The sequence below is a fragment of the Heloderma suspectum genome, chromosome 9, assembly GCF_057233095.1.
Source record: "Heloderma suspectum isolate Gila_16-S chromosome 9, 16-S_ref, whole genome shotgun sequence".
Taxonomy (NCBI): Eukaryota; Metazoa; Chordata; class Lepidosauria; order Squamata; family Helodermatidae; genus Heloderma; species Heloderma suspectum.
In genome coordinates this window covers 2,635,573-2,655,877 of record NC_139466.1, presented here as the reverse complement: position 1 = coordinate 2,655,877, position 20,305 = coordinate 2,635,573, and the positions used below count along the sequence as shown (strand labels likewise).

Below are 20,305 nucleotides of genomic sequence, written 5' to 3'. Positions count from 1 at the left end.
CCAGCCATGGAGTGGGCAGCCTCACCTGCTACAATCTGAGGCCTAGTCCTTCTCACTGGGTCAGGACCAGGAACACTCGGGTCTCCTGCCATAGCAGCCATGGCTCTCACTCCATGGAAACCAGATGTGTACAATCACCTGTTTCAAACTGGGGACGGGGGCAAGACTAGGAGAGTGAGCAAATCTTCCCCTTTGGCTAATAGGCAAGGGCTTGTACCGAGCTAGGAATGCTTGAAAACTCTTCCCAGAACTCTCACTGATCCAACTTATTCTGTTGTTCAGTGATTAACAAGAACCTCTTTGCAACCATACAGTTTATACATTGACAGACATTACTTAAATGAGCACATATCAAGGCTTCCCAGAAGCAGCTGGCCTCAGTCCACGGAAGACTAACAGTCTGTGCCTCACAACAGAGAGCATTCTGAATTCCACATGCCCTTTCCTGTCCTGAAGAACTACAAGCAGAGGTTGATAGCGAGGGGAGGTCAGGGCCCATCTCTGCAACAAGAATTGTGCAGAAATGCAAAGTAAGAGAGATGGTGCTTTTCTTCACAGAGCCCCTGATGATGTGCTTGTTCAGGAAGGGCTTCAAGTGTTGCAACCAGAATTTGACAATTCTGCTAAAATAAGGATTCCCAAAGAAGTTTGTCCTAAATTCCATCACATGGTTGGAATATTGTGTCCCTCCAAAAGACAGCTTCTCTTCCCATTGTCTGCTGCTGCGTCCAGCTTCTCACTGCATGGAACTCAGTGTTCTTTCATCAGAACAAGTCAGTGGGATGGAGTTTAGCCTCTCTACAGGGAAGTGACCCCATTGCAACACAGAACAGCTGGTGTGCTCATTCCACATGGTCTGTAGGTTGGGCCTGGGTCTGGAATCTATTTACAATGGAACAATCTTAAAAAATAAGTTAAAAAACTGGATTGTATACCCGTTCAGTTCATTATTAAAATCAAAAGCTTGGAATAATGAAAAGCCAACACACCAACACAAACATTATTTTGGTTTAACACCAGCTTAAAAAAAACTCATGCAAACACATCAGGTGACATAAAAACAATGTGCAATTAATATGTAGCGTCATCCATTTGCTTTCTCGTGCTCAAATCAACTGCTGTCACTTCACATGTGGTTCTGGGCCCTCTGCTTGCTCCACAATCACAGTGCCAGCTTCTCTGTTCTTTCCAAATGCAGCCAGCACAGAACTGGCTTTGGAAAACCACTGAGCAGCAACCAAAAAACACTGGTACCGTTAAATTCACCCCCAGCCACAAAGGTTTCTGTGCCCAAAGGCTGAGGCATGACAGCAACACAATTCTTGCACTAACGAAGTACCACTTAAGCAACCCCATCATGTTTCTAGTCCACATATATATATATAATATATATAGCATATATATTATATATAATTACATATATAGATAAATAAATGCATTCTGTTGCCTTTCCTTCAGTCACAGTGCTGGGTGATCACTGCACTCTTGGAAAAGCTGCCCCAGGCTGCCAGTCCTCAGCATGGCTGCAGGGCAGTCGCTGTCCAAGTCCATTGCTCTGGCAGCTCTTTAGGCTAGTCCTCACCTGCCACCTCCCGTCTTGCTTCTTGACTTTAAGTGTTGATTGTAATTTTTTTAATTAAAAAACACACAAAACTCTCAAATGGGGGTTGTCTCCATTTCTAAGGGAGCAGCAGGAAGGTCCATGCAGGAATGTTAGGGACAGTCACTTGATGAAGGAGATTGGTCCATCCCAAGAAAAAGAAACAGGACTAGAAAACTCAATTGTCAACCATCTAAAAAAGGGATAGGGATGGTCTTCTCGCTCCCCCTTTTGGGGCTGAGGGCTGGGGGAGGGGGTCTCTGGTCTTCTCACAAGTTGATTGGAGGGTGGGGACTTCACAGTTTCTCAGGGGATGGGACCCAGATATAATGCCCAGATTGGTCCTCTATTATCTGTTTGATTTTACTGTAAATCTCTTCCAGAGAGTCTCCTTGTACAATGGCTGGGAAGGAGAAAAAAAAGTCCTTTACTAGGGTAGAAGAGACATCAGCCTAGAAAGCTTCTTCAGCTCTAGGCAGCAAATCACATTCCCTGCCCCGCATTAAACACACACACACACCCAAGTTAATTGTGGCACTAAGCAACAAATGGCTTCAAAGCAAGAACATCTTCATTCCTGTGCTTCTGATGTGTGCAAAAGTGAGTGGTTTCAGATGTGACAAACTGCAGAACAAGCAACTTGCACCACTTCCAGTTTAGTACTGGAAAGTGCTCTCTGAGCCACCCAGTTACTAAATTGCAGAAAACCAACTGCATTTCATCTTCATTACCCCACCCCCCTTTTAAGCACACCATATACAGATTCAACTGTAGGAATACCCTGTTTCTGTATTGCCAGAAACAGGAGAGATGGAATGCCTTGGCACTTAGCCAGTTGCAACACTTGTCTAGCCTATAGCCTGGACTGTCCCCTAGGACTGCTTCCCATAGCTTGAGCAGGGCATTCAGTCCCTCTCCCCTACTGCAGAGGACCATCCCATTCCTCAGGTTCCTTTAGCCACCACTAAAACCATTCCCTTCCTAAGAAAGCCAGCCAGACACTGGTCAAGCTCTTCAGTGCTTGCTCACTAATACTTCAAGCATATGGTTATTTGGTTTACTGTTCATTCTTTCTGTAATCCAATACTCCATAAGCAGGAGGTAACATAATCTATGGGATCAAACTTTCCCCTCACCCCTTTCAAGGTGTGCCTGAAGCCTCAGTACTTTAAAATCTTCACTGAACTCTTCAGTACACTTTTCTTCAGCTCTACCCCCTCATTGAGGGCACCAACCAATCCATCCCATTTCTCACATTCTTTAGTTCCTTCCAGGCCCCAAAATAAAATGCGACAGTATGAAGGTCACTCATTGCTATCAGGGCAAGAACAGTCCAGATTCTCACCTGTAAAATACTCTCCAAACTCCTGCTCCAATTTCATGGCTTTGTCAAACACCTTGTTGGCTTGTTCGTACGTCTGCCTCCGGTTCATCTCCCTGCCAGCCCAAACAGCACAGCCTTGATATAAATACACCAGACCCAACACAAGCCCAAGCATATTTCTGGCCACCATGTAGGAGCATAAATGTCAAAAGCAGGCTCATTCACAGCTCTGTTGACAACCCCCCGCCCCCGAAATATCAGGACTCTATGTCCACCCACCCCTTCCTTCCTCCCAATGCTACTTCCAGCACTGAAGGGATCTTGTAGCCAAGGAACCCATAATGGACATGGCCCACTTGGCAAGAGCTGCCCAGCAGCAGCAACATCACCATCAACACTAGCTACTTCCTTCAGGGAAGGCCTGACATGACAGGCTCCTTTGAGCTAGGCTTCTCTAGCTCCTCTACTTCCCAGCAGAATTTGGCCACAGGCTATTCTACCAGAAGACTCCCCTTTCTTAGGCAGGCCCAACAGGAGCTGTTAAACAAGACCCTGCAATCCAAGAGGAAAGCTCTCTGCTGCCAGGGTATGCAATGACCCATCCCCTGACCCAGACCTCTCGTCCCTCAAAGGTCAGAAGAGAACCAAGGAGGCAGGCTCTTCCACCGCCACCCCCCCTTCCTGTGGCTGTCATTGCATCACTGTACCCCCAAGGCATTTTTCCCTTTTCAAGTGAGTGTATCCTCTTGCCCTGGCTAACCAAAAAGGTAGCACCCAGGTTAACCAAATCCCCTAGCCTCCACCCTACTCACATGAGCGCTTCAATGGATTTTGGCTTGATGAAAATCGCGATAGGGTACAGTTGTGCTTGCTGCAACCTCTTGATAGCATTGCCAGATACATCAAGAATGCAGTGCTTCCCCTGGAGTAGGGCAGGACACCAATTATAAGCACGTCTTTGCACAGCCCTTTCAAAAAGCTCGAGCATTTATCCCCACAACAATCACATAAGCAAGACCACAAGTGACAATGGCTGAAAGAACAAACACACCCTTTGGGTTACTGGGTGGGAGAGAGTTAATGTAAACTTTTTAGACCAAGAACGAAATCATGCCCGCCCAGCCCTTCAAAGGTGACAGATGTGTGTGCCATATTAGGGCTGCTGCCCTTTTGCACGCAATGGGAGCAGTAGTTTCAAAGCCTGCGACACCATTCCTAAAATGTCCTCAGTCTCCCTTTAAGAGCAATGCCTTCTGGGGCACCAAACCCATGAAGATTTGGCTAGCGTGTGCACATTTGGTGCCGCTGATTGGGGCATGTGGCATAGGTGGCTCATGAACTGGGCATGGGAGCCTACGAGAGAAGCCCCAAGCAAGTTGCAGCCGCTTCCATGCTTGCATTTTGACCCAGAGCACATTGCGTCCTGGCCACAGCTACTCACCCGCTCTGCTACTGCCCGCACAGACTGAATGCTGGTCCCATAGAGATTGTCATTGAACTGCCCAGCTTCAATAAACTTGCTGTCTTGAATGTCCTTCTCCATTTGCTCCCGGGACACCACAAAGTGGTAATCCTGCCCATCTATCTCATTCTCACGCCGGGGCCTGGTAGTGTCTGGAAGAAAACACATCAGCTGTCTCTGCTGCTCAGAGAGGAATGTCCTCCTCTATGGGCCCAAAGCAATCTTCGCGTATTGGTAGGTATGGCTGACCTTGGCTGTACAACCTGGTAGCTGGAGCACGTTGCAAAGAAGGACTACCTAACAGAGAAATATTGACTGCCTCACTATGAACTCTCATGCCAACATTCAAAGAATGCAGAGGCCTACAGCCATTGCTCAGCTACACCAGGAAACATTGCATGCCAACTACCACTTCCCTCCTTGGCTTCTGGGGCCCCAGGCAGGCAAGGGGACAGCACTTACGTGGCACACAGGAGCCAAATTTGTGTGGGAACTCAGAGATGAGGTCATCATTGACTCTGTCTTTCATGGGTCCCAGAATGATCACTGGCCTCGCATAGTGAACTGCAAAGACAGACACAAAGATGACAGAGTCTTAAGGCGCAGCTTCAATTCAACAGTGCAGGTCAAAACCACCCAGGAGAAGCAAACCGAGGAACATCAGAGCTAAGCTGCCCCCCACCCACTGCAGTGCGGCAAGCACTTCCTTTTCAGCTTACTTTCTTGCCGTGTCACAGGTTCGTATGACAGAATTGTGTCTTCTTGTCCTTCTGAAAGAATTGAGAGGAAAGAGTCAGCCTGCCCTTGCAGCAACAACCCTGCCTCACATTGCTGTACCAGGAGAGCAGCAACATACATATATCTGTCAGGCACTAAGCCTCACTGACAGAAAGCATTTTTCTGTGGCAGTCAGTGAGGAACAGTGCCTTCCCCTGCACTGTATGCTTTGGGGGGCAGAACCCAGGATGTTCTCTCCAGGACTGAAGGGCAAGGACACACTAGAGCAGCCTTCCCCAAACTTGTGCCCTCCAGATGTTTCAGATTACAGCTCTCATCACCCCCAGCCAGCACAGCCAGTGGTCAGGGATGATAGCAGTTGCAGTCCACACATCTGGAGGGCACCAGGTTGCCTACCCCTGCTCTAGCCCTAACTACAGGGGCCTGAAAGGTATCACTAAAGCAAGCCCTGATCTCCAACACCAGGAAGTAGGGCAAGCAGAGGATCTCAGGGGTTTGGATACAGAAAAGATGGGAGAAATGGGAGGGATACTTACTGGAACTGCTCTCGCTGTCACTAGTGTTTGACGTCACACCCTCTGCAACCAAAAAAGAGGCTCTGATTCAGTACATGCAGATGGGACAGGAGAAGACGGTCACCAAATGCTGATGACCAACCAGGGTAGGGGACAAGAGAGAGAAAAGCAGTGCAGGGGCAAGCAGGACAGGCAGCGGGTACTGGCATGCTCTAACCCTCCACTGCACAGTAGCTTGGTGCATTCTTAGAGGACACTCTGGCTTCCCCACCCCCCACTCTAAACCAAACAAATGAGATTCCTGGATCCCTTGCCCAAGCAAGAGGCCAGCATAACGTACATCCTGCCTCCTTCCGTAGCTCATTTCCAGCAGGTATACACAGGGAAGCCCAGGCACAAGCAGAGTTGAAGCACAGACATACTGCCCTGTTCCTATCCTGCTTCCCTTTGCCTCTACCTAGAGTACAAGCCTGCCACTGCGAGCTACAGAGGGGAGGGGGTGGGCAGAGAGGAGGAAAGGGAGAGGCTGGCAAAGCATGCAGATGCAGACAAGACAGGAGACCACAGGGCTGTCCTAAGTCACTGCAGACTGAGGTATTCCCATCTCTCCAGCACCGGAGAAGAGGGGCTCATCTGCAAAGGCAACAGGGCAGAATTCAAGGCCTTGCCCCATTAGGACTCACCCAATACTAGGACCTCCTCCCTGCCCTGCCAAATGTCCTTTCCTCACACTTGCCTGCAAGAGGACCCCAAGCAGCCAGAAGGCCCTGGCTCTTCTGCCACAGACCTCACTGCACTTGGGTGGTGAGCCTATCAGCAGCATCCTGGCAGAGGGCTTGGCTCTTTCACCTTGCAGCAAGCCCATGAGAAGTTATGAAGCAGCCACAGTCTGGCTGGGCTCAGGGGAGGCGTGGTTGCTCCAAGCATACCACAAGCTTGTTCCCAGTCACACACATGCTAGCAATGAAAATTGATCATGTGCAGTGAAATTCCACTTACTCAGGTTCTTTGCGCCATAATAATCGTCACTTAACCCAGGGAAGTCCTGATTCACAGCCAGCCAGAAGGGGGAGAGGGGGAGGGGAGAGAAGAGAGAGAGAGAAGAAAAAGAGAAAGAGTGGGGAGGAGAGACAGAGCCAGGAGAGCATTAGTGACAGGAGTGCAGAATGGCTGAGAACTGCAATAGCAAGTGAAGTTAAAGCTCTTGACTCACTCTTCCAAAGGGTCTCTGCCCAAAACCTCAGAGCACTCAAGACTGTCCTTCCCAGCGCCTCAGCTCAGCCACCTCTCAAACCCAAGATGCCTCTGTTTCCCAGCATATTCTAGCACCAGGGTGCCTGTCGGTCTTTCTGGGAACTACATACTACTCAGATAATCTAGTGTGCGTGCCTTAAGAAAAGACCTGTTCCAGCAAAGTCACAGATACAGAGAACTGCAAGAGTCCGCAGTGGCCTGTGGAAGAAGCAGAGGACAAGACCCTGTGCTTTTCAGTCACCAGGCTAGCCAGGTCAGGGGTCACCAAACTGACTGACTTGTTCTCCTGAAACCAACTGTCCAGGGCTGTCAAGTGGCAATTTGTAGCAAGAGGCACAGGCCCCCAGCAACCAGCACCAGAGCTCAAAATACACTTGCAGCAGATGACCTTGTCTACTCCTTTTCTCTCCACCTACTCAGTTGCCAAATGCAGTTACCAGCATGAGACCACCACTACTGAATACATGAGCCAGAGGAAGAATCCAGCCTCAGGGATCAGCTCTGCTCTACCAAGAACAGGCTGGGAGGTCCTGAGCTCCTATTGCAGAAACTCTTTGGCATCTGCCTACTGGGCATTTTCCAACACCCCACCTGAGGCTCCCACAAGTCTAGCATTTGCAATCAAGCTTCTTGCACAGGGGTTACCATTTCTTGCATCCTGATCCTTGACTAATTTTATTCCATACCGACAGTCGGTGATAGGGGAGGGACCATAGCTCAGTGGTAGAGCACATGCTTGGCATGAGAAGGCCCCAAGTTCAATCCCTGGTATTTCCAGTTAAAGGGATCAGATCGCAGGTGTTGGGACAGTCACCAGAAAGGCACTGCTAGGCAAAGCAGACAATATTAGGATAGATGGACAAACAGTCTGTCCTGGTAAAAGGCTGCTTCCTGTAAAGATTCGTAGATATACTGGAGTTCAAGGCACAGTGGCAGCTAGGCCATACTGCGCCACACACTAGACCTACAGCAAAGGCAGAAGCATTCTTTCCTCAGTGACTTGCTCCCAATAGATGGCATTAAGGGAGTGTTCTCCGTTAAGCCACATGTATGCTGCAGAACTGTGGCTGCTGCTTTAAGGGCACCACAGTAGCCAAATATTGCAATCTGTATGCATTACACTGATGTGCATATATTTGCATATTTTGCCCAATTTATTCTACATTATGGGCAGGGCAAGGAGCTACGCCTACTACTGAGGCCCTGTATTTTCACCACTGACTTCAGTGATACCCACAGGACTGGGCTCTCCAAAAGGGTCAGTTGAACCAAGCCAAGTTAGCGTACCCTTACATAGGCTTTAGCCCACAACAGCAGAGAAGGTGGAATGTAAAGCAGTTACTGGAAAACTAGGAAGAGGTGGAGTAGTCCAGAGCCTGGCAGATATCAAAGGACAGAGGTTACAAGGATGGTCTGGAAGCATAACTAGCACAGATAAGGCAAGGGAAAGGAAGCAGCACTATTTGGAGATGCCAGGATCAGCCAGCCATCTCTCCTGGAGCCACAAGGCTCATCCCAGGGCTTATTTCAACCTTGCAATAGGGGAAAGAGTACCTGTTGGCCTAATATCACTTCAGCACAGCCAAGGTAACAGTGACACCCCCTCCAAGGGGCAGTTCAGCGCCTTGGGGGAGCACAGGTGGGAAAGCCCGAGGCCCTGCTGGATGGCACAGGGCTCACTGCAGTGCAGAATCCAGCAAGGCCTCCTGGCCACGGGTGCTGGAACAGCCCCTTCCTTGGAAGCAGCATGCTGCTTCTCATTGACAGCGGCTGCAGGAACCTCTCAAGCCAGAATCTGAGCTGGGCAGCTGCTACTTACGTTCCTGTCCGCTGCTCTCCTGGGCCATGTTCTCTTTGCTCTTGTAAAATGGGAATTTTCGGGAGAGGCGGAAACTCTTTTTACGTTTCGTTTTGATCGACTGTGGAGATGAAGATGGAAGGAGGGGCAGAAAAGAAACAAAAAAACAAAAACAAAAAGAACAAACAATGGAGTTTAAAGCATGCAAGAAAAATTAAAATGAATAGACAATGATGATCAGCGTCAGGGATGCTACCCCTCAAATGAAATCATGGAAATTACACAAAAACGGGAATGTAAGAGGAAAATTAAGTGCAGAGAAAAATGGGGTTTAGGGATGGTGGAAGATGACTATCCAATCCGCATGTCCAGAGTAACAAAGATGTGTCCCTGCTGGACCCTCCACATGCCACCAGAAGCCACACAGGCACTCAGCCCTCTCTCTGGCTTCCCCACACCCCACTCAGCCATTTACGGTCCCTGCAGCACTCTGCCAACTCCTCTGAGCCAGCTTTAGTGGGGTCAGCCACCAGTAGTATAGCATGCCATGAGCCACGGAGAAGGAGGTGCTGCAAAGAGGCTGCTGCAGAGGCTACGGGGCAAGGCTGCAGGCAGGGTGCTGGAGTACTTCCAAGGACAAACCAAGTCTGAGGATCCCTGGTGTGCATAGTTTTCTAGGTATGCGGCAGCTACAAAATCTAGCTTTTGATTTTTCCAATCATTCCACTCACCCCAGAACTGGACTGGGTGACATCCCACCTTGAAGGGAATAGGGTTACATTTCTCATGTGACCTCATTAATCCTCCCCAACCCCTGCCCGCCCCCCTGACCAGCACTTACCCGGTTGGACTCTATCATCCCGGTTCGGGCATGGAACTTCACAGTTTTCAACCGTGCCCTTTCCTTCTTTTCCACTCTGATTATACCAAGAAAAAGAAAGAGACCCCAATGTTCCAGTGTGGCTTCAATCCCACACTGATTTGTGTTCTCCTACCCTCCCCAAGGCCCATTTTATTCTCTCTCATAGTTTTGTTTCTCAAGAAACCCACAGAAACTGCTGGCACAGAAATGGATGGTTAACCAATTCTTCCTCCCAAGTCTCTGGTGCTCCATTAGATGAGACACAGATCACAGCACAGGCCTCCCCGCTGCTTGAGGAAAACCAGGAAAGAGTCAAAACAAAACACCGCCACTCCCTTCCCAACTCCTTCAAACAAGCCATTTCAGCTCCTTCACACCCGAGGAGAGGAAGCAGCCTGCCCAAGATTGGGCACTGTCTGGTGGGAACGGCAACAAGGACCCCAACTGCAGAACAAGCACTCACCTCTTCTTGCTAGGGATGACTCCAATCTGCTCACTCTCTCCATGAGGTGTCACTAGCCTCGCCTGCCACCACTCATCGTCCGAGGCATTGATAACATGCAAGATGTCCCCATAAGAAAAACTGAGTCCTTGACTGGGCAAGCAGCTGTCTCGAGTTCGATCATAATCAAAGAGGGCCCTGCACAGGAGTGAAGAACATCTGAAACACAGGAAGCTAGCTGCCTTCCACCAAGTCAGATTATTGGTCCACCTAGCTCAAGACTGTCAGCGGTTCTCCAAAGTTTCAGACTGAGGTCTTTCCCAGCCTTACTTGGAGATGCTGCCAGGGATTATATCTGGGATCTTCTGCATGCAAAGCATACGCTCCACCACTGAGCTATGGCTCCTCCCTTAAGCAAGCTCTCCATTGGACTTCAATCTTTGTTCCTGATAAGCTCTCATTCATACTCAACTCCTGTAATTGGATGCCTTGAGACATGTCCATATATAATGTTAAACACAATCTATACCCTTCAACTATCCAAGTTTTCAGCTGCAGAGTAACTTGAAGTGGCAAAAAAGCAAGTCAGCAATGAGTTAATTCCTTCAATTCAGACAGCAGGCACACCAGACTGGATCCACTTTCTGGGATGGAGTGTCTGTCCTTAGAGAAGAACTCCATTCTGGTTCCTCAGTATTAAAGTTAAGAGCTTTACTTTAATAACCTTGAGAATCCAGGGAGAAAGTACACTCCCTTGAAAGGAGGCTGCACCATGTCCAGCAACAGCTCAAAGTAACTCTTCCATCTAGTTCCAAACACAACATGAAGGAAAGGAATGTCAGAAGGCCTCCCAGAACAGCCCCTACAGTAGTATATGGTTGAAACACATTGGCAGCCCATCAAGCCAAGTTCTGGCTTATCCACATGCTGTTGCTAATATAACCAAGATATACAACTGAAAAAACTTTAACCTCAGTGGTTTAAATGGCTTTACATCCTGCCGAAGGATACTCCAAAGATCTGTCACCCAATCTTAGTCCCCAAACCATATACAGCACCCTCAGTATAGTTACATCCTTCCCAATAGTTTATAAATCTTTGGGTGCTGTCATTTCAGGAATTTCATTTTTGCCACAAGAGGGGGCACATTCAGTTACATTTTGTGAAAGGCAGACACCTGCGTGCAGCTGTCCTTGCAAGATCTTCGGCACTCTCCCAAAAGGAGTGTCCCTGACAGACTTAGGGATTCGCTTCCTGTTTCGGACAGGACATCAAGGTAAGGACCTCGGTCAAGGCCAGATCATGTCTTGCAACCTAATACAACAAGCCTTGTAATTACCACTACCTGCAGGGTGACAGCCCATTCCATCAGTTTCAGTTAAATTGTGCTCGAAACTACCCCACCCGGAAGGGCTGGGTCTCCTATCCCAAGTGCAAAAGGACTTGCAAAGTGCCGTCTCAACCACAGGAACAATCAAGAGTATGTTATGCAAGATAGGTTAACATTTAACAAGAAGTCCTTAATGCATAGGAAGTATATGTTTAGAAGTCAAAGTGGATGAGTTGAAGGTGATTACCTAGGTAGGTGGGGAGCTCCAGAACACATTCACCAACCATCATGAGCAACGAACTAGTTAAGCCCACGTTCTTTTATGGGCCAATAACTTTCAGTCACAAAGCTGGCAGGTGCTTAACACCAGTGCAACCGGACTAGAGTGCTTAAGGCTGACCATCTCCCACCAGGTTGTAGAAAAGCCCAACAGCTGAAAACATCATGCCCGTTTCAACGATGTAGACCAGGGGTGGGCAACTTGTAGGCCAAACATCTGGCGAGCCATAACTTCCATCAGCCCTAGCCAGTGAATCCAGTGGTGTGGTTTGATGGGAGTTGTAGGTCAAAACATCTGGATGGCCACAGGTTTGCTGGCTCACACATCTTGCCTTACAAGCATAATATCTATAAGCTTATTTGAGTGCACAAGTGAAGCAGCAAGGCAGGGAGGAAAGGGATGAAGGAACTGCAGCTACTTCAGGCTCATCTTGCACCTAGCTGATCAGCCCAATTAGCAAGCTCAAGGCAATAATCCTACTAAGGGCTCATCCCTCTTTCCAGGCAGAGAAGAGGCAGCAGAGCAGACATTTTGCAGAAGACCTCCTGCACACACAATGTAACCCAGGGCAACACCAGGGACCCAAGCATCTCTTCCATATAAAAGCGCTATCTGTCCAGAAGGCAATGCATACCCAACTTCTATTGCTTCCAAAGGACACCAGTGCACACAGAACACACACCCAGAAAATACTGACAATGCAGTGCGCTGGCACAGAGAGACTGCAGGACCTGCATTCGCTTCAGCCTGCACTATCCCTCGGCTTAAAGAATGACACTCAAGACAGGGAGCCATCTTTCAGGGAGACTGGAGGCAATTTGACCCAGCACAGCCGAGTCACTGCTCAAGTGCTTGGTTGAGCTGGGGGGCTACACGGGATGTTCTTACCAACCAACAGGCACTCCAAGCCAGTTAGGCCTTTGAATGAATTAAACAGCAAAATTAAGCACTCTTGGCAAGTGGTACCACAATGCACCTCCTTTTCCTGGGGAAAAGGGACCCACAATACCTACTATTAGTAGTAGTAGTCTACTGTCTACTAATCAGTAGACAGATTATCTACTGGTATACCACACACAGAGACACTTTCACAGGGACCCATGTGTCCGCCTGTACAAAAGAATAGTAATTTTACTTACCGGACATATAAAGACCGCTTTTCGCTTGTCCGAAGTGACCCAGATCCCGAACTCATGCTGCTGTTCATCATCTGTTCTCTGAGATCATGGATCTTAGACTCAAAGCGGCTATACTCTGCAAACAAAAAGAATGGTGGTTAATTCTTGGAGGAAACTGCATGCAACATCTCTATCTAGTTTCCCCATTCAGTGATGCACAATGGACTTTATGTCATATAGAAGGGGACAAACAAGCAACTCTCACCTGACCCATCCAAACACACACCTTGTAGAGGCAGTTCACTGCTATTTGCTGCCAAAGCCCAACTGAGGACTGGGCCTAGCATGTTGCATCCCACATAAGCTGGGCCACTGCACTCCTGCTCAGAAAGTGCCTAATATATAAAAAGGTGCTAAAGAGGCAGCTGGACAGGGACCAAATTTCAGGGAGCTGGCCCACAGGGGGAAGAGCAACTGCTCTTCCCACTGCGGGTCAAGTAGTTTTGTGGGGTGCTGCTTAAAGCCAGGGACTCAGCCCATGCAGTAAGAGCCCGGTAACTTTGAGTGGTACCCAGTGTCCACCCAGCTCATGACAAGAGCTGCTAAAAGATAAGCAGCAGCAATAATATGTGAGGAGCTTGAATAAGCACTAAAATACTTATGATGAGGGTTTGTATGTACAGTGGATTAACATGATAGGATGAGCAGAAAACACTGGAAGACAAATAGCCAACATCCACTCCCTGCGAATTGTACGTGTTCTCATAGTTCAATACAGTCTGCTCTGCCTACAGTAGCAGAAGCTACTGGGAAAGGCAATCATTCTCCAAGATTCAACAGGCACTGAATTTCACAGAGTTGGGTATATAGTGCAAATAAATATCTAAGCATCTTTGTTTGTTTGTTTGAAAGGATTTCTAGTCCTCATGGCTGTAGGGGTTCATCTGAAGACACCCAGCCATTATCTGTTATGGGCAACTTGTCCCTCATAGTCTCTTGTCCATTCATATCCTCTTTAATACTTCCAACATGCTGGTCCCATTTTATTTCCAGAATCTTAAAATATCTGGGTCAGAAAAGAGGTGAAGAAACAGAAAACTGCATACAAAAAACAAAAGCAGATTTATTATTTATTATTTCTTTCCTTATATTTCTACTTCACATCAAAGAAACCCAAGTTAAACGAACAGTCTGGATTACAGGAGAAAGGCAACTTTCCAAGCTGTCCATGAACAACCTGGGGCTTGCTACATCTACGTACAAAGGAATCCTCCGCTTTCTGGTTCCTAAACTGCAAAGCAGCACTGAGCTCACATATATTCACTGGGAGGCTGCACCCACTGCCTCCCAGGAAGGACATCATGGCAAGGTAGAGACCAACTTTGGCCCCAAATATTAGTAAGAAGAGGAACAGCTGTAGGGAGCTTACTTATCCCCTTCCCTGCCAGAAGTAACACTTAAACAACGGTTGTAACTAAGAGCTAGCACCTGAGTTTGCTTTTTCCTTCCTCCCTCTCAATCCCTTTTTCTTGTGTGTCAGGTCTTTTAGACAATAAGCCTGAGGGCAGGGATTGTCTTATTATTAATCGTCATAAGCTGCTCTAGGAGCCTTTTTCAGCTGACGAGTGGGGTTATAACACTTTAAATAAATAAATAAATAAATAAGGTGCAGAGTCCTATGGGCCAGAAAAACTTTAACTATGAGCAAAGTGATAAGCAAGACATTTTCAGAATACATCACACTCCCTGATAGCCACAGAAGCTGAAGTTATTGTTAAAAGAACTCTAGCTGTTGTGTGCCATGTCCTGCTTCTATTTGCTGCACTGTACAAGTTCTTCTACCACCTGAAACTCCACCCATCTCCTTCAGATGCCAGCATGACCTTCAGATGTGTGTAAAGGTCTGTGACAGAGGACAAACAAGGGATGGTGTTTTCTGCTTGTTTTCTTCCCCTGGACAAGATCAAGTACTTTGTGAAGCTAAGATACTGAATAGGTTTTCCCAGCCCTTAATCAAGAAAACCAGCTACACAAATCACAGTCCATAATACTTTGGGCTGTTTTGGAAAGGGCATTCAGAAAAATGCTAGTGTTTTGTGACACATACTAACAGATTTATTGGAGCATAAACTGCCATTCATTCATTCATTTAATTAATTCTAGTATTTATATACCATCTTTCAGGGCAAAGCCCTCCCAAGGTAGCTTACATAAAACACTTAAAACGTGTCTTAAACGTATGCATAGAAACAATCCAATTAAAAACTATAAACAGCAGCAGTTGAAACAATAAATAGCTCAGTTCACATGGCATACTTAATAAAGAGCAGACTGAAATAAATTTTTCAAAGTCTGTTTGAAAACTAATAAATACGGGGCAATACATACATCCCTTGGGAGGAAGTTCCACAGACATGGGGTCACCAACAAAGAGGCTCTGTCCATAGGGCCCACCAGTCTACTGTATCTCAATGATGGGTGTGCAAGCAGGGCATCCATGGTCTGGGCACTTCCGTGGCTTAGAGCCTATTTTTGTCAGATGCATGAAGCATTATCCTCAGTAGGCAAACATATGCAGTGGTACAAAGGGGGGAAAATGGTAAACAATAGAACCGAAGGGCAAGAGGTAGCAAGGTCTGTGACAATCCTACTCAGAAGCCAAAGTATACAACAACTGCAGTCACTGGTGATAAAGAATAATTCTGTGAAACATGAAGATATATATATATATATATATTTATATATATATTTAATTATTATTAAATTTATTAATCGCCCATCTGGCTGGTCACCCAGCCACCCTGGGCGATGTACAACATACAATAAAAACAGTTTAAAACAATAAAATGCTACAATAAAAACATTTTCTAAAATACCCTAACCCACCCCAAATGCCTGCCTGAACAACAGCGTTTTTAATGCACGATGGAAGCTCATTAAAGAGGGGGCATGACGGAGTTCCCTAGGGAGGGAGTTCCACAGAGTGGGGGCCACCACAGAAAAGGCCCTCTCCCTCGTCCCCACCAGTCTAGCTGTCCTGGCTGATGGGACAGACAGAAGGCCATCCGAGGCTGATCTTGTTAAGCGGCCTGTCTGGTGCTGCTGGAGGCGCTCCTTAAGATAGGCTGGGCCGGAACCATACAGGATTTTAAAGGTCAAAACCAACACCTTGAATTTGGCCCGGAAAACAACTGGTAACCAGTGCAACTCCTTCAGCACTGGAGTGATGTGATCTCGCCGGTGGCTGCCTTTAATCAGGCGAGCCGCTGCGTTCTGTACCAGCTGCAGCTTCCGAACCATCTTCAAGGGTAACCCCACGTAGAGCGCATTACAGTAGTCTAAACGAGAGGAGATCAGGGCATGTACTACCGATGGGAGCGGATGGTCAGGAAGGAAGGGGCGCAGCCGCCGTATCAGATGGAGTTGATACAGCGCTGTCCGGCTCACAGCTGACACCTGAGCCTCCATGGACAGCTGGGAGTCCAAAATGACCCCCAGGCTGCGGACCTGGTCTTTCAAGGGTAGCCGTACCCCATTAAACACCAGGTCAACATCCCCCAGCCTCCTCTTGTCTCCCACCAAAAGTACCTCGGTCTTGTCAGGGTTCAGCTTCAACTTATTCCTCCCCATCCAGCCACTCACCGTCTCCAGACATTTGGACAGGGATTCTACGGCCAACTTTGGTGAAGATTTAAACGAGAGGTAGAGCTGCGTGTCATCCGCATATTGATGACACTGCACCCCAAACCTCCTGATGATAGCCCCCAGCGGCTTCACATAGATGTTAAATAGCATCGGGGAGAGGATGGAACCCTGTGGAACCCCACAAGTAAGTGGCCACGGGTCCGAAACCTCCTCTCCCAGTGCTACCCTCTGGTACCTGCTGGAGAGGAAGGACCGGAACCACCACAATACGGTGTCCCCAATGCCCAACCCCTCCAGGCGGTCCAGGAGGATACCGTGGTCAACGGTATCAAAAGCCGCTGAGATGTCGAGGAGAACAAGGAAGGAGCATTCGCCCCTATCCAGAGCCCTCCTTATATCACCTACCAAGGCGACCAAGGCCGTTTCTGTCCCATGCCCAGGCCTGAAGCCCGACTGAAATGGGTCTAGATAATCAGTTTCTTCCAAGTGTGCCTTCAACTGCACCGCCACCACCCGCTCAATCACCTTGCCCAAAAATGGCAGATTTGAGACTGGGCGAAAGTTGTTCAGAACTTGAGGATACAAGGAGGGCTTCTTTAAGAGCGGTCTTATCACTGCCTCCTTGAGGGCTGATGGCATCACTCCCTCCTCAAGGGAGGCGTTCACCACCACCTTGATCCCCTCACCCAGTCTCTCTCTGCAGCTCATAATGAGCCAAGATGGGCAAGGATCAAGTAAGCAGGTGGTCGGCCGTACCGATGAAAGCACCTTGTCCACTTCATCAGGAGGAAGAAGCTGGAACCGATCCCACAAAACCGGTTTGCCACAGGTCGCCTCTTGCTCACTAACTGTATCCACAGCGTGCAGAGTAACACACCTAATCTGATCAATTTTATCTGCAAAGTGCCTTGCCAAGGCCTCACAGGAGGCCTTAGAATGCTCCAGTGGTTCCGGAGCGACAGGACAGACCAGGCTGGACCACTTGGAACAGCCTCCTGGGACAGCACTCTGCAGACGCGATGGAGGCAGCATAATATTCCTTTTTTGCTGCCTTCACCGCCACGTGATAGGCTGAAGATACAGCTCTAGCCCGTGTCTGATCGTCTTTGGAGCGAGACTTCCGCCACCGGCGCTCTAGCCGTCTCACCTCCTGTTTCAGAGCTCGTAACCGCGGATTGAACCATGGTGCAGTCCGAGCCCTGTTCAGGGAGAGAGGGCGTTTCGGAGCCACCTGATCTAATGCCCCAGTGATTGCGGCATTCCAGCCACCCACCAGGGTCTCGACCGAGTGGCCGTTGGCATGCCCCAGAGAATCCCCAAGCGCGTTCAGGAATCCATTTGGATCCATAAGACGCCTGGGGCGGACTTAATATTTCTCCTTTCCTACTAACAAGAAGTGGCCCAATAAGCAATTCCATCTGAACTGCTTTCTAGAAGTTGTTATTTGGCTAAAAGATTAGAGCTATAATCATGAAAACATCAGAATATGAACTTCTGGGCCATTCCATGGAACTCACTGTCATCACCACCAGCAGCGAATATTTCTAGGCCACAAGCATTTACATAGAGACAAGATGACTAGCAACGGAAACAGCCACCCATCTTTAAACAACATATATGCTATGTGTGCATATTGGGGGTAGGAAGTGGGGGATAATGTGTAACCAGTAGGGTTGGGCATTTGATTAGTCCAAAAAAGATTTGGTCAACTGATGAATCAAATATTGTAAAATAATGATTAAACATTTTAAAAGCAGTAACATTATAATCTTTTCGTAAGCAACAGGTTTGATAGGTATACTAATTACAAAAACAAAATTAGACATGTTATTGTGCAACAATACTTAAAAAAATAGTATATTTTTATTCCGCCCTTCCCCATGAAGAATGCACTCTATTTTATTCCCTGTATTTTATCCTCACAACAGCCCTGTGAGGAACGTTAGGCTGAGTGTGACCAGCCAAATATCACCCAGTGAGTGTCTTGGCTGTGTGAGGACTGTGTGTGAGGATTTGAACCTGGATTTCCCTGATTCCACCTAGTCAAACACACACTACGCACCAGGCAATGGCTTTTGCCATTGATGGCTACTGTGTTCCTGTAAGAAAGAGATGCTGGCTGTTATAGCAGGTAGTGGTAGAAGCGTTGCTATGCTGCTATGTTCCCCCCACCCCACCCCCAGCTATAGGAATAGGGGTCAAGCTACCGTTGCTAAAAAATTACACCATATGAAATAGAAAGGTAAGCTGCCATCTACACAGTGGCATTCTTGGAATATCTGACTGCAGTCAAATAATAGGTGGGTCAACTGACTCGCATGCCATTCCTAACAGCCAGTTTAAACCGCTACAGTTTTAGCAGGTACACAATTGTCCTCTAAGGTATATACCCACTAAAAATTAAGTTGTAAAGAAGCCCTACGAAGGAACAGAAAGAAGCGCTGGCACGCACGCGCACACGCATACACACACACCAAGGAGGCCATACTTCTATTAAGAAATCAAACCCCCCGTGCAAATTAAAACATTTTATGCCCAACACGGCAATTCTAGATGCACTTTTCCACTAGGAACACATGTTACTGGTCCACAGACCACAGGAAAACACGAAGGTTTTAACAAAAGCCTGCAGAGACCAATTCAAATGTTCCCGGAAAGCAAGAGGGGAAGAACTGATAAAGCACATCAGAACATCACGCTTGCAGTGCTGGGCCTCTACAAGTTTGGGAAGACAAGACTGTGGTATTTGGAGAATACACTCTAAAATGCTTTTTACAAATATTTTAAGCCAAAAAAAACGGACCAAGGGAATAGGTCACAAAACCAAATGAACAGAACCGGTTGTGAAAAAGCGCTGATCGAAATTGTACCAATATGCAAATATAACAGTTTTAATAAAATAGATGTGCTTATTTTAAAATAAAAGCTTAAAACAAGTACCACGGTTTACTGACCCAACTCCAACCCAAAACCTTGCCCTAGCATTGGCTTCATTGACAAAAACGAGCAAACTCATCTTCAGCATCATAAAAGAGGCAGCTGTTAAGGAATACAAGCTTCTCTTTTCCTCTGGGAATACCAGAATGTCAATGGATATCCCTGGCACACCCTCAAACAAAGGATCCAGAACTCAACAGCCATTGTCTGCCTTACCAGGAGGACCAGTTGGACTCTGACCTCCCCAGCATTTTACCACATGACTCCTTTGACTGCACTTGCTTATTCCTCAATGGCTATTCATCCAGAGTCTGCACAAAGTTGCTAACAGATGATTGCTGCCAACTATTTACTGTTCATTCAGAACCTGACCATTATTTAGCATTTACTTACAGCATCAGTTCCTGGGGGGTTTGATGCCATGTAAAAACATTGGTTTGTTATTAATAAATGCTTCTGGCCTTCACAGCTACAGAATAATTTAAGCAAACTTTAGTCAAAATGACTGAAAAACTGTAAATGTAATGTCATTTTTGTATTTCCATTTGCAGTTCATTGAAAAACAGAAATCCTATCTATGAAAGGTAAAAACAGTACTTTCATTGGAAAAGAAAAAAGCCAATAAAAATCAGTTTCTTCTGAGATCGCCCCCTTTGCCAGGCACATAAATAAGAACATGCTATAATCTTGGCTGGCCCTCACAAATATGCAAGATGCTGCAAGCTAGATAAAAAACAAACAAATTCATGCTCATCTGAATGTGCAGTCACCTTCAGTGCCTGACAGAGTGGACAAAGGAGCAGGGTAGAGAACAAAGAAACAAGCTCAGACCACATGTGGCAACTGTAATGGCTGGGGGAGAAATTTGTGATTTGTTTCCCACACATACACACCTGTTTCCCCTCTCAAAGTGTTACAACCTTGAATTCCACAAAGCCAACCCCAGGTTCTGTATCAATTATTCAGCAAACACATGTAGACAACATTTTGAGATACTGGT

The 20,305-nt window shown here is 47.3% G+C and overlaps 1 protein-coding gene across 8 annotated transcripts in view; it reads right to left on the bottom strand.

Moving 5' to 3' along the window:
• Nucleotides 1–980: 980 nt before the first annotated feature.
• DLG3 (discs large MAGUK scaffold protein 3) overlaps nucleotides 981–20,305 on the bottom strand; it is a 78,479-nt gene continuing 59,154 nt past the window's right edge. For all 8 annotated transcript variants that reach the window (XM_084813515.1, XM_084813511.1, XM_084813514.1 and 5 more), the window contains 11 exons: nucleotides 12,745–12,859; nucleotides 10,017–10,193; nucleotides 9,533–9,608; nucleotides 8,713–8,812; nucleotides 5,661–5,702; nucleotides 5,106–5,156; nucleotides 4,849–4,950; nucleotides 4,366–4,538; nucleotides 3,737–3,846; nucleotides 2,946–3,037; nucleotides 981–2,003 (listed from right to left, as the gene is read on the bottom strand). In XM_084813515.1, the coding sequence (XP_084669641.1) occupies nucleotides 1,897–2,003; nucleotides 2,946–3,037; nucleotides 3,737–3,846; nucleotides 4,366–4,538; nucleotides 4,849–4,950; nucleotides 5,106–5,156; nucleotides 5,661–5,702; nucleotides 8,713–8,812; nucleotides 9,533–9,608; nucleotides 10,017–10,193; nucleotides 12,745–12,859 (1,145 nt within the window). In that variant the 3' untranslated portion in view covers nucleotides 981–1,896. The remainder of the gene's footprint in view (nucleotides 2,004–2,945; nucleotides 3,038–3,736; nucleotides 3,847–4,365; nucleotides 4,539–4,848; nucleotides 4,951–5,105; nucleotides 5,157–5,660; nucleotides 5,703–8,712; nucleotides 8,813–9,532; nucleotides 9,609–10,016; nucleotides 10,194–12,744; nucleotides 12,860–20,305) is intronic.